This window comes from Eschrichtius robustus, chromosome 3 (assembly GCF_028021215.1).
Source record: "Eschrichtius robustus isolate mEscRob2 chromosome 3, mEscRob2.pri, whole genome shotgun sequence".
NCBI lineage: Eukaryota > Metazoa > Chordata > Mammalia > Artiodactyla > Eschrichtiidae > Eschrichtius > Eschrichtius robustus.
In genome coordinates, this window is record NC_090826.1 from 127,768,998 (window position 1) to 127,783,935 (window position 14,938).

General features: G+C 33.2%; 1 protein-coding gene across 2 annotated transcripts in view; it reads right to left on the bottom strand.

Annotated features, from left to right (window-relative positions):
- The window catches only part of KIFAP3 (kinesin associated protein 3), a 167,503-nt gene that overhangs the window by 69,752 nt on the left and 82,813 nt on the right, over positions 1-14,938 (bottom strand). For both annotated transcript variants that reach the window (XM_068541225.1, XM_068541224.1), the window contains exon 11: positions 2,099-2,199. In XM_068541225.1, the coding sequence (XP_068397326.1) occupies positions 2,099-2,199 (101 nt within the window). The remainder of the gene's footprint in view (positions 1-2,098; positions 2,200-14,938) is intronic.

Sequence of the window (14,938 nt, forward strand, 5' to 3'; positions counted from 1 at the left end):
TATTTAACAAAAAAAGTTTTCAATCTCTTTTTAGTTTACATTTATTTCTCTTTTATTTAATGTTATTTTCTTTAAAATCTAATCTAGATAAAAACAGTCAATCTAGACAAAAATATCATTCTTTTATCATTGCTTTCCAATTCATATCCTGTAGTCAATGAAGTTCTGACATTAAATGGGATTGGAAAAGGAACACCCTTTGAAACTGTGAAGCAAAACCCCTTGGAACATATGAAGTGAGACTGTAGTAAATCACCTGTAATCCCCCTTTGACATGGCTACTTTTTTATTGAAAACTTGTTTGACAAAGAGTTTGATTACACTTTGTATCGGCTGTAGTCTGACATGTGTTATCTCTATAAGAAGCCTTGCCTTGTTAGATAAAATATGCTTCATATTTGAAGGATGTCTACTTTCTGTAAACAAGCATAATTAGTTTATCCCCTGGTATAAAAGCCTAAGAAATTATCCTTGAGAGTTTATCAGTTTTTTAATTGCATGTAGATAAAGTATTAAAATTCTGGAATAGCAAATTCAATTTTTAGAACCGTTTTATTAATTTGGGATGAATAGAAGGATTAATAAAAATTAATAAAAACTATGGCCTGTTTTTTACTACATAATAATTATTTGCCAAATAATATACATTTAATAACTTATATTAGGCTAATAAGGAATTATGTAGTAGGAGTCTTAAGAGGATTACTTTAATAAGTATGACTTACTATACATATTCTTCTGAAGTGTCTTTTAAAAGTGTTATTTTTATTGTATATTATACATCCTGCGATTTTGCTTTTTCTATTTTAGAAAGCCATACTATAAAAATAATATTAAAAATCAGCCTAACTAGTGTTCCAATCATCAAATAGTATTCAAATTAGTAGAGCTCAGTTTAATGAAGATTAATGGCACAATAGTGATTCCATGAATGTAAATTCCCTAAGAGTAAAATTACACATGTATAGAATCTCCACCATTATAGTCTATGAAAAAAAAAATCACTAAACTCCTTCAAGACAAATAAACCTAACATATGAAATATATCAAGCAACTGAGTTATAGCAAAAATCTTTCTTGAGAGCAGTGCTATAAAAATAAAAGTATTTTGATGAAGCATTTTCCCATCAGAGAACGCAAAGCATTTAAAACCGTCAACCACAAACAAAATTAAAGGGCAAATGACAAAGTTGGGAAACGTCTGTAATATGACAAGGAGTTAAAATAGTTATTATATATAGAGATATTATTTATTAATCCTAAAATATTGACATGCCAATGGAAAAATTATCAAGGGACATGAATGATTTATAACATAATATCAACAATAAGCATGTGAAAAATGTTCAACCTCACCAATATTCACAGAAATGCAAATAAAATGCAAATAAAAAGAAATAGAGACACTCCATTTTTAGAGAAATGATAGTATTCAGTGCTGTTAAAAGTGAAGTGACAGTTGGAAAAAAATCAACTCACATCTTCTTAGAAGGTAATTTGCCCATATTGTGTCAAATACACAAAATACCTTTTGACCTAGTAATTCTACTTTTAGGAATTTAAACTAAAGAAAAAATTGAGATGTGGTTAAGCTTTTACATACTATGATATTTATTCCACATTATTTCATTTGTTTACATACGTTTACTTACATCAGTTTTTATGTGATAAACTGGAAAAAAACCTAAATATACAATTTAACAATATTTAAATTATGGTACACTTATGCAATAAAATAGTATACAACTATTATGAATAATTTTTGAAGAATGTTCAGTGACATGGGAGGGTACTTAACGATATATTAAGTTAAAAAAGCAATATAAAATTACATATGGCATATAATCTCAATACAGTATTTTTTTTAACCATGTAGAAGAAAATGTACCAAAATTTTAAATGGTTATCTCTGGGTTTGGGATAACAGAAAGTTACTTTCATTTTTATAATGTTCTGTACTTTCCAGATTGTATATAACAAGTTTATATTATTTTTAAGAGGGGAATTTTAAAGAAAAAACCTATCTGGCAAATCAAGGGAAGAAAGCAAAAAACATATTTTTTGAATGCCTTTTAAAAAAAACACTTAAAGCACTTACTTGTGGTATACAGTCAGTGTATGCAAACATTGATTTAAAGCGGTCATCCATGCTTATGTGGTAAAGAACACACATTGCTATTTGTTTGTAGTTTTCATTGCCTGCAAATAAGAAATCATGGATATGGTGAGATTTTATATTATGCCATGCATGGCATGGAATGACCACAAAGAAATTAATTTTTTTTGTATAACACACTTAACTTAATGCATTAAAACTTTTAAGCTACTGAATCAAAAAAAATCATTATATAACCCTAATTTAGAAAATATTTTGAGCTCCCTATTTCAATTCCAAAGTTTGGAGCACACTATCTATGAAATATCACTAAGTTCCAAGAGATTATGTGTATTTTACAAGGTATACTTTTGAAAAAAATTAACCACAAACCTAAGAATTAATTGTTCCCAGTAGCCCACTAAAAAGTAGATTTGGCCACTGGCCCCTCCATCCTTACTGTTTCATCAAAATATATGATAAACACACTTCATTGACAGTGATAATGTATAAGAAATAGTAAACAAAAAGTATATTTAATTTTTATGAATCAGAAACTGGAAAAATAACAAATAATAAACAAAGTAGAATAGTATTTGTTACAATAAAAAAAAAATACATGTCCAAAAGAAGACATACAGATTGCCAAAAAACACATGAAAAGATGCTCAACATCACTAATCATTAGAGAAATGCAAATCAAAACCACAATGAGGTATCACCTCACAGCAGTCAGAATGGCCTGGCCATCATCAAAAAAATCTACAAACAATAAATGCTGGAGAGGGTGGGGAGAAAAGAGAACCCTCTTGCACTGTTGGTGGGAATGTAAATTGATACAACCACTATGGAAAACAGTATGGAGATTCCTTAAAAAACTAAAAGTAGAACTACCATATGACCCAGCAATCTCACTACTGGACATATACCCTGAGAAAACCATCATTCAAGAAGATACATGTACCACAATGTTCACTGCAGCACTATTTACAGTAGCCAGGACGTGGAAGCAACCTAAGTGTCCATCGACAGATGAATGGATAAAGAAGATGTGGCACATATATACAATGGAATATTACTCAGCTATAAAAAGGAACGAAATTGAGTTATTTGTAATGAGGTGGATGGACCTAGAGTCTGTCATACAGGGTGAAGTAAGTCACAAAGAGAAAAACAAATACCGTATGCTAAAGCACATATATGGAATCTAAAAAAACGGTACTGATGAATCTAGTGGCAGGGCAGGAATAAAGATGCAGACATAGAGAACAGACTTGAGGACACAGGGGCAGGACGGGGAAGCTGGGGCGAAGTGAGAGAGTAGCACTGACGTATATACACTACCAAATGTAAAATAGATAGCTAGTGGGAAGCAGCTGCATAGCACAAGGAGATCAGCTCGGTGCTTTGTGATGACCTAGAGCGGTGGGATAGGGAGGGTGGGAGGGAGGTTCACGAGGGAGGGGATATGGGGGTATATGTATACATATAGCTGATTCACTTTGTTGTACAGCAGAAACTAACACAACATTGTAAAGCAATTATACTCCAATAAAGATGGAAAAAAAATACATGACTATAAAATGCTAAAGGGTAGAGATAATAAGCATAGTCTAAGGATTGACTCAGAACTTCTGAGGTAAGATTATTCTAGTTTCGTACACCTTGAAACTGAAAAAAGAAAAGTGAATGATATATCATAGATTTGAAAAATAAAATGGGACTTTAATATGTCATGTAGTCCTTCTACATGCTTTCAGACAGACCATATTTTAAGGATCTACTTATGATCTCAAAGTCAGTGACAAAACTTGAGCTAGCAAAGTTTAGCTAAAAAGTTTTATCCAAAAAACAATATTATTTTTAAAAAATTTGGGCTATGAGAAATCCTTGGAGATATTTGGAGTTTTAAAACAAAATCAAGGATATACATAAATTTAGTTGATAAATAACATATCAAGAAAATTTTAAATATACTGTGACATGGAGGATAAATTCAGCACCTTTATTCTTGTGTCTACCATAGTATAAAATTACTAAAATACTTCGTGTTTTTTAAAAATACTATTTTATATTCTTATTAAATTTTTTAGATATTAGGTTATCTCTTTTATGAGGTGGTGAGAAATTCTTAGGGGACATACCTTGGTATTCTTATAGGCTTAGTATAGCATATGGAAGTTTCTCAATAAATACCTGCTGATTGATTCTATTTTTAATATCTAAAAAGCCTGGTGACTATAGTTAACATACTGTATAGTACATCTGAAAGTTGCTAAGAGAGTAAATCTTAAAAGTTCTTACAACCAGAAAAAAAGTAATTATGTGAGGTGATGGATGTGGTAACTAATCTTAAAGTGGTAACTTTTATAGTTAACTACCCTTATATCTAACCTTATATATTTTGCAATATATACATATATCGAGTCATCACCTTAAACTTACATACTGTTATATGTCAGTTAGATCTCAATAAAGCTGGAAAAAAAAACAATGTTATGTTTAAAAAATCAGAGGCTAAAACTGAAAAAATAAGCACATTTAGTCAAAGACAGAAATTACTAGTTCTACAAGATTTTCAGATTTGACACAAAAGTGTTTTAAGTTTCCAGGTGTTTTTTAAAAACATATAGTGACCCTCTCTCTAGCCTCTTGCTTTCCTGGAGCTTACATGTTAAATAAAAAATATATCATATGGTAAGGAAGAACAATGTGAGTCTTTAAAATAATCTGTCAAATAAATTTTATCATCCTTATGTTTCAGATGAGGAACTTAACACTTGGAGAAAAATAAATACTTCCTACACAGCCTTGTAAGTGGGTGAGCAGGGCTCTAAACACAGGTTTCTCTGACTCCAGAATTTTCACCAGAGGTGAAGTTATATACACCAGAGGTATATTACAGTATCTCTCAAACATTTTTATATCATAAGGTAAAACGGTCTTTCAAGTAAGATATTATTATCAGGTATAAAAGACTGAAATACACTGACATATGATAGAATAAAACACATTTTAAAAACAGAATTTTTAAAAATCAAGACTTTTGCATCTTTTTAAATTGTTTGGCTAAAGCCTATTTCCTATGGCTTTCTATCAATGTAAAAATGAATTCTTGGCATAAAACAAAAACAATAAAATCTAGCATATGTTCATCAGATGAATACATACTAGTAAACGTTTTCATCTTAACTAAAAATCTATGAATTCACTAACTTAACCACTTGGAATACAACATATGCAGGAACTACATCTGGAGGAAAACGTAATGCAAAAACTGTGAAATTACTCCAAAAAAGAGAAAAGTAGATACTAACTGGGTGTTCCCAACCCCAGTATTTTGCTCTTGGGATCAGAGCAATCTAAATAGAAAAGACTCATAGATTTTAATAAATCACATTTTTACACCACTGAAGGCATTCATTTATACTTATTCTAGTATAAAACACACTTGCCATAGGAAAAACAAATCTTTGCATAGGTTTGCATGATACGTAGATTAAAAATGAAAAATTCCAACTTTATTCTCCAGAGAGGAAAGTGTCCCTTAGGGGTTTGGTCAGATTATACTTCACAGTATTTAGTTTTTCTCCAGGGACTGAGGTATTTTAAAATCTTTTCAAGTAAGTTCCTACAGCAAACTCATATTCTGAAGGCACAGTCTCTCTTTCCCTGCTATTACAGTTTCTTTCTATATGTTGTTCAGCTGTGGGTAGGTTCTAGTCCTACTTAATTTTTTCAAAATATTATTTGAAAATATTTTCTCTATGTAATGGATTCACTGAAAAGTAGGATTCCAAGTCACACAACTTACTAAATAAATGGTAGAAGAAACAGAGAAATCAATATCCAATATAAAAGATTGTTTAACATCAAAGTAAGTAATCAGACATTAATATTCAGTGTGGAACTAAGAATGAAAAAAGACACTATTCTATGTTTGAGGATTGTCTGTCTACTGCTGGTTATCGATGAAAGGATTCTAAAATGCAATGTTCTAAAGTAGTACATCAATTCATGTAAGGTGAGAGGAAAGAAAGATTCACCTTTAAGAGATCTGTACCCCATAAAGAGAATAACAAGGAAGGTCCTTCTAGAGCAAATTACATACACATATATATATGATTATATATCTATATCACTTCCAAAGGATAACTCAGGATAAAGGATATGTGATAGAATAGAAAGTCTAGAGAAAAGTCCTAAAATTACAATAATTTTTAAAAAGTAGATGAATAACATATGCAAGAAACATCTCAGATTCAACAATAATTTATATTACTTTCTTTTTCTACAGCAAAACTAAATATCTAGTTTCAAAAAGTAGGATGAGTCATTCTACTGCCAGTTCTAATTCTGCTCTTGTGTGCTTTCTCTTTCTCCTTCTCTCCCCATACTCATGGCCAAAGGTGAAAGATCCTTGCAGTTCTCCAGTACCTTCCTAATTCTTCTTTATCTGTGATCTTCTATTTAAAAACCTATGTAAAGCAACTAAACTCCAATAAAAATTAATTTTAAAAAAGGTGGGAGGCTGGGGGGACAGGCAGGAAGTATATGGGAAATTAATGTCCTTTCTGCTCAATTTTGCTATGAACCTTAAATTGCTCTAGAAAATAAAGCTTGATTTAAAAAAAGTCTCTGAACATATGCTCAATTTCCCATAATCTTTACCTAAAATGATTATCATGCCCCAAAAATGTGCTAAAACTAAAGGACTGAAGAAAACAGAAGCTCAAGGATTATAAGGCTATCCCAAAAGATTCGTGGATAGCCAGTCTTTCTATAACTACAATTCTTTGAGAGAAGGGAAGAGAGAAAGAGTTAAGCAAACTGATAGTTCCTCTTGTATGTTAAGCATGTATTTTCTCATTTAACTCTTATAACAACTGAAGAGGTAGGTATTATCTTTGATCTGGATGTGAGGCAATGACATTCATTAAGGTTATGAATCCTTCAAAAGGAAACACAGCTCGTGAATCTGAGATTCAAACCTAGGTCGGACTACAAAGCCTGTGTGCATGTACTCTCTACTAAGCCTTCCAGGAAGCAGCAGGAAGGGTGAAATAATGCCAAATAAACATAAATTATTATCATCATTCCTTAGTGGCACAGTACCGGAAAGAAATGCAGTTAAGAAGGGACTCTATGGAGAAAGAGGTGAGACGATGGTAGAAGAGGAGAAGAGAGGAGATGAAATGAAGAAAAACAGTTATTTATCAGAGTACCTGTGCCCAGATGCAATAGGTTCCAATGGATGAAAGATCTTGACAGGGACAAACTGCATTATACCCCAAGCAGTTTGGGGGACTAGATCTATAGCAGTTCTGAAACTCACTCTCACTGAATTGGACAAGAACTGCTATCAAGCAGTGTTTGATTTTATGAGAAAAACAAGGTGCTAGAAGCTTAAAAGTTGAGTAGAGTGGTAAACAGAGGCAGTAAAATGCTGTGGTTCAAATCTCAGGCTCTGGAGGCAGACTGCTTGGGTTCAATTTGTGGCTCTGCCACTTACTAGCATAAATGGCCTTTTGAGTGTTATTTAAATTCTCTGTGCTTCAGTTTCATCTGTGAAACTGGAATAACAACTGTACCTATCTCAAAGAGTTGTTATGTGAAGATTAGGTGAAAGAATCCTGGTAAAACAATTAGTACTGAGTCTGACACACAATAAACTGAATCAATAAATGTCATTTCTTAGTGTTATTATGTTGATAATAACACTTTTCTGTTTTACCAAGAGAACACTATTTTCACATTCCCCTAATATATATGTTGTCTTTGTGGTTTTCTATCCTCAAGATTTGACCATAGTTAGAGGTAATGTAGGTTTAAGAGGCAGCCAAGATTCCTCTGAGATGAGCTAGACAGGGTTCACAGGTATATTCTGAGCCTGTGGTTGAGCCACTTGTCCCTAGTCACTTTCATATAAAGCTCTGCTATACACAAAGTACGGGCTTAGGAGAGTCACCTCATCCCTCAAGGCTCCACTCAGTGACCAGTATCTGATAAGGACCCTTCATCAGTCTCATAGGGTTATAAATCCCTTAATCAGAACAAAAATTGGGAAAAGAAAATAATCAAAGGACAGATTATTGTCATCAGTATGTATTCCTCCACCACCACCACAAACACACTGTGACCCTCTCTTCCTTCTTTCATGCTTCCTTGTCTGTAACAGAACTTAATTTCACTCCTAGAGTGGGGAATAGCTGTGGAGGCGACGGGGTACAAAGAGATGAAAGGACACAGAGAGAGAAGTCTGAGAACACAGAAGACAAACCTCACTATTAGCTATATTACTTCATTTACCTTTAAGTTTCATGTCCCAGGCAAATAAAACGTACAGGTGTTTCCCCATTTGTTTGAGCTGAGCACAACCAAACAAAAGAAACTGGAATATGACCAGAGATATTTTTTTTCCCTTGAGGAAAGTGTGAAAGGAGGTGATGACAGATATAAGGGACTACAATATTGTACTCAGAGGTCTATATAACCCAAGTTGCTGATATGTCCTCTAGATTTTACCTGGGTAAAGGTTCCCTAGAATTCAATCAATTGATTTACAAATATCTATAAAATTGATTTTCTTCTCATTTTGTATTTATTTAGGGAATGAAAAAAGATACAAGATGACACTTGGTTTTTTATTCAGAAAAAAAGATGGAAATATTTTATAAATGGTTGTTACCCATATGTTACCTTGATGATTCTAATTCATATCTTATGGTTTCAAATCACATATTTCCAATCTCCTCTAAAGAACTGCAATGTTTGAAGGAAGATTATAGTATATAAACCACAGGTGTCATATTCATTGAATCATAAATGATTATACAAGTGATTAATTGCTTGATAAAAACACAGCCTATAACTTTACTGTATCTAGCAGATATCTGACAGCTACAGCAAAAGGACAAAATATTGTAGGAGAAAAGTGAATACCTGGAGGGGGGAAGATGTCTGGAAATAACCTAAATTCATCTCTTCAAACACAGCTGCACACAGAAAGTAGAGGCTTTCTGGCAGCCAACATTTATTATTACTTAAAGACTAATTTAAAGATCACATAGCAATAAACAGCAATTAAGAGAGATTAAATGGTCCAAGTAAAATTAAAGCTTATCCCTTATTATAAGCTAATAATAGTCTTCTTCATTCATTGGAAGAAAAGATATCTGAGTTCTTAAAAAATAAATCTCAAAAAAAAAAATCTTGCATATCCTAAACGAATTTGGGGCTGGGAGTTATGATTTTCCCATAAGAATTCATGATGAAGAACCATAAACTCCAGCAAACCAACTATGATTTCTCTACATCATACCAATGGCAGACATTTCAAAAGGGCTCCTTTAAGACTTACAGACATCAATTATTCCCTAGTGGCATCCCAAGTTAAAGCAGTCTGCCAATAGCAGTCGCTATGCTGGCAAAGCACCAAAGGCTCTGTGAATTTTGAGCAGAGCAGTGAAAAGACTGAATATTTTGAGCACTAGGTCCTTCATGACTATAGGTGGCTTAGTCAGATCTGTTCAAGTAATAAGGCCACGGTGAAAATAAAATGGCCTAGTCATTATGATTCCTTTGGTATTTATGGTAATAAACATGAATCATGATGAAGTCACCGGCTATTAAATGCAGAGGTCATAAGTACTTCGATAGGATTTCCACAGAAATTCACTGTTAATTAGCTGGATCATTATTTGAACGCGTTACTGAATTATCTTAGCAGTTGTGCAGCCATTCCCCTCAAAACTGGTCATTCCCAGCTGAGGGCAGTTAATGCCTTAACAAACTGGTCATTAACTCCAGCAACTGATTTTGTGGGAATTATTGCACTTACTCGTTCAAGATTTTTTTTTTTTTTTTCTTTTTAAAGAAATTTGCAGCTGTAGTTCAGCTGGAGCAACTGACGGAGAAAAAAAGTCAGCTCTCTGGGTTGCTCTCACGATTGATTTTCTGCCAATTAAAGGGGAAACACATGCTGATGGGTTTTGAATTTTAAAATGTCTTCAGTTTTTTCCATCTCTGAAGTGATTAGTAAAGACACCATTCAGCTACTAATTTTGTAAGATACTTGGGATTTTCCATTCACAGTTCAGTCAAGCAGAAATATGAGTTCTGAACACCAGAACTCAAAGCCAAATTTCCACTGCTGCAGTAGACCCAGCCCAATACTTTGTAAAAGCAGAGTGAGAACACAAATTATGGGTCACATTATTAGCCAGATTCTCATTCCCTTCTGCACTCCATGTCTTCGTTCAAAGTAGAAAACTCCCTTCGAAGTCACAAAGGGTCCATGAAAAGATAAGAGAAGTGGGGATATAAGCACCCCTATATTAGAATAGAGCAGCGTTAAGGTGATAAATTACCCCTAGAAAGTCTATGTGAGTACAACATACTTCAAAAATCACAACTGCCTTTAAGTTTACTGTAGAGTTGGAGCCTTTAAAGCTCTATCACTATAGTGAAAATGCCACAGGCAAAACCACCACTTACAAGATAATTGCAACAATTATTGAACACATATATTGACTATACTGAAATACACTAAACATATACTGCAGGTACATTAGGTGATCTTTTGTACACGTTTCCATATCATTTTATGTTTAACTTATTAGCGCACATACTGCAGATACATAACCAGCATAACTAGATAGATAGCCTTAGTTAAAACTTGAATTTGGAGAGACCAATTTTTAAGATTGAAACTCTACTGGATAGTCTTCTCTTCTAGAATGGATCTGTTCAGTCAAATCTAACAGAGATTTGAAATGAATAGATAAAAGCCAATGGTTTTTTAACTGTGAGTTCAGGGGGGGAAATGTCAGAATGTATAGGTTACAATGATAAATGAAAACAAGCATAACAATAGTTTTGTGATACAGTGGTTCATGGATAAATGTTTCCTGTGCTAAATTATTTAATTTAAAAACTATAAGAAACTGAAATTGTAAATCTACCATTAAGCTTAATAGCCTTGTCACATTAAGACGTATTCATGAAATAAGTACTCTAAAATTCAGCACTTTTGATATATTTCACTCTCTTTTCGTATGTACAACTGTACATTTCGCCATGTAGTTTATTTTTAAAATATTTTCAACATGTTTCAATTATTTTATTACCTTGTCTGTAGTGTTCTTTTATCCAGAGCATACTACAACAACTTACTTATAATACACCCTACAAAATATGCATACTTGTAGTACGAACGATAAGGGCCAAAATAAAGCCCTTAACAATGGCTGCTTTCTAGCCTACAGGTCCACATCATTGACCTAATGTGCTTTGGTCAGCTTTTACCACCTAGAAATGGAGAGACCCCAGGCAATATTCACACACAGAGTATTGGAACCAGCTGGTGATAGAAGAATCCGAAGAAAAAAGGCTTCTTGATTTAATTGGGAAAACAGGAGGAAGCATAAATTTTACTGCCATTAATAACTTCAAGCAATCTTGATATGACTCTACTTCACCCTGACGGCCAGACATGTGCTTTTTGTTAAAGTGTTTGACACATCTGACCCCTATTGTTTGCTCACTTGATCAGGTAAGAAAATGTAGGTTTATTTATAGGATAAATGAGGCCTATTAAAATGAGAAACAGTGCAGTAGTCTATGACAAGCTGTGTACTGAAATAGATGTGTGAAATTCCATAACAGTTTTGTAATAAACAGGCCAAATGAAGTTATAAAACAAAAATCTACTTTAAGTTTCTTAAAGAAATCATCATAAACGCAACTTAGTTTTTTAAAAATGGAAAATACCTCCTAATTGGTAAATATTTTGACCATTTCCAGTTTTTAATAAACAAGTCAGAAAAGGTCATTTAGAAAATACTATTCTCTTTAAAAAATAAAGACAAGCTTTATGTCTTCATTTTATGATACTTTAAAAATTATAAATTAAGTCATTAATATATAATGAAAAAAGTAAATTTAACATTATGGGGGAATTTAATTTAAGGTGTTCAGAACTTAACTTTTTCAATTTTCTTTTAAGGACACATGACAGAATGGTCACAGAAAATAACCCTTAATTTTTAAGTGATCAAAGTTTAGAGTCTAACAGTATCTACTCTGGCAATCTCCAACAATAAGGGAAATCAGACTTGTCTCAACCGGAAGAAATCAAACATTTATCACTTAACTCTTGACCTGGTCTGACTCCCTACATGTTGATAAAATCTTTCTACAGCCTTGGAAAATGCCCTGAAACCCAGATTACCTAATGTAATCTAGATCAAGATGAATCAGGTGCCATTCTTACTCTCAAAACCATTCTGGGTCTACTCACAGAATGTAGAAAAATTTATATCCATTTCGAGCACCTTAGAAACTCTAATTTACCTTCCATTGAAGAGAATATGGTCTAACATTTGGATTCATTTTGAAATGATTCATGTGGAATTATGAAACAGGCATGACAATGTGCTATTGAATCTAGGAATCCTAATTTTTCTGCCATAACCAATAAAATTAGTTTCAGCAAATTAGCATAGATTCACAACCCTCAAATGTAAAGGAATCAAAATTTACACAGATAGGGAAGAAAAGAAATGAGATGACAGCTAAAGGTAAAAGAGTGAAGAGTCAAGAAGAATCTTTATTAAGATGGATGAAATAATAGTATATTTGTATGTCAATAGGAATGATCTAATAGAGAGGGAAAAATTAATGATGTGGGACAGAGAGGAGAACTGCTGGAGCAAGAATCTTGAGTAGGCGAGAGAATGAAATAGGGAGGGAGTATGGCTTATGGTAAGAGTAGATGCAAAGTATAGACACAGATGCAGGCAGGAGGGTAAGTGTGGCAACAGAAACTCATGGAAATTCTTTTCTGACTGCTTCTATTTTCTCAGTGAAACAGGAAGCAAAACAAGGTAATGAGATGAGGATGAGGATGAGGTGTTGGATTTAGAAGTAGAAAGTAGAGGAATGAATTTCTCACCTAAAAGAGTGGGAGAATGACTAGACAAAGAAAATGTAGTATGATTGCTGGGCAGCATTAAAGGTCTAGTACTGATTATCCAGAATTTTCTGTATGTTTCTGTCCCTCTGTGCTCAGGGTCTTCCATCTCCATTTTCCTACACCATGACATCCATCCCCCAACTCCCCTCACGAAGCACCAAAGAAACTGGTAAAAATGATTCTTACTAATATGTGAGTGGTCCAAAGTGCAAGGAAAGAAATATAACTAAATGTCTAAGAGAAAATAAGTATTATCCTATGGAAATGGGAGTGTTTGGGTCTTGCCTAGAAATCCAAATATAAAATTAAGAAAATATATTTTGGGAAAACCAAACATGCCTTCTAGCTACATTTAACCTGCTAGTTTGAGACTCCTGATGTATTGTTACTGCCAGAAGTGTTTGCATTTAATGGGAATTAAAAGCTTTAAAAGAATGCTCTAATTCATTGGTTTTCAAAATGTGGTTTGAGGACCCCGAAAGGGGATCCACAAAGTCACACCATTTTTATAACAATCATAATATATTATTTTCCTTTTTTTTACTCTCATTATTTCATAAGAGGCTACATGACATAATATACATGACATATATGACATACGATTTCACAGCATATTGTTGAGGGAGATATGAGAGCCAGCTGTTGTCTACTAAGTCTAACTATAAAGAGATTTGCAGAAGTAAAATTATGTCCACTCCTCAGTAATTTTTGTTTTGTTTTAGAAAAGAGTTATTTTTCATAAAAATATTTATGTTAACATGTAGCAGGTTATTTTAAAATAAATATGTAACACTTTTTCAATTTTATTTTTGAATACAATAAATATCCATAAATATAACTCTGCATAAACAAAAAATCTCTGGGGGTCCTCAGTTATTTTTAAGAGTATTAAAAGGTCCCGAGACCAAAAGTTTGAAAACTGATGCACTAATCATTGAATTACAACAATCACCTAATAAACAGGGAACTTACAAAACAGGAGAGAAAGTGGGGAAAGTGGTCATTGTCTATAATTTACAGGTAGCTACCTAATCTGCCTAACCATTAGGTTGTTGTGCCTATTCTATTTTTGTTTTAACAAATCCAAAAATTCATGTTTATAAGATAAGACCTGTATATTTTGTAAGGTTTATTCCCTTGAGTTTAAATTCCTTTGAAAATCAAGTTAAAAACTGAAAGGCTGACATGAAAACTCAGACATCACTCAATTTAAAATACATATCAATGTCATTCACAAATGGGGAAAAAAAACAGTGTGAATTAACTCAAAGCTGTCCCGAAGAGTTCATCAGTGAAATTTGGCAGTTTTTTAATAATATTATTAAGTATGGACCCTGTAATACACTGTCTCTGTGATGTTTAAGCTTTATGCACGAAGCGATGTCATGCTGAGCTAGGATCTTCCAAAGAATACATTTCAGTTGTATTTTTATGCTTGCTTCTGTGCTAACATCATCCCCAAGCACATTAAACAATACTCAGCGTATGAAACATCCAAGCCAAAGCAACTGAGAGGCAAATAAGAAAAACATTATTTGCCTGTTGCATCCGACAGAAAGCTAAGAAAATTTAGTTTTTCCAGTTACTTTTGAAACACTGTCAGTGCATTCTCCAGGGAACTGAAGAATACACTACGACAAGGAATTTCCTTGCCATCTCCCAACCCAGGATATTCTGACATAAGGAAGCACTCTTGAGACATATCAATGTCAAACGGTTTAAGGACTTATGACAAGGGAATATTTTTTTAATGATCTGATTCCTAGATGAGGCAAAAAATCTTTAAACACTTTAAAAAGTTAACTCAATATCATAAAAAACCTGAACAAACTGTCTAACAATTACCTAAGTAAAGGCAAACTTCGTAG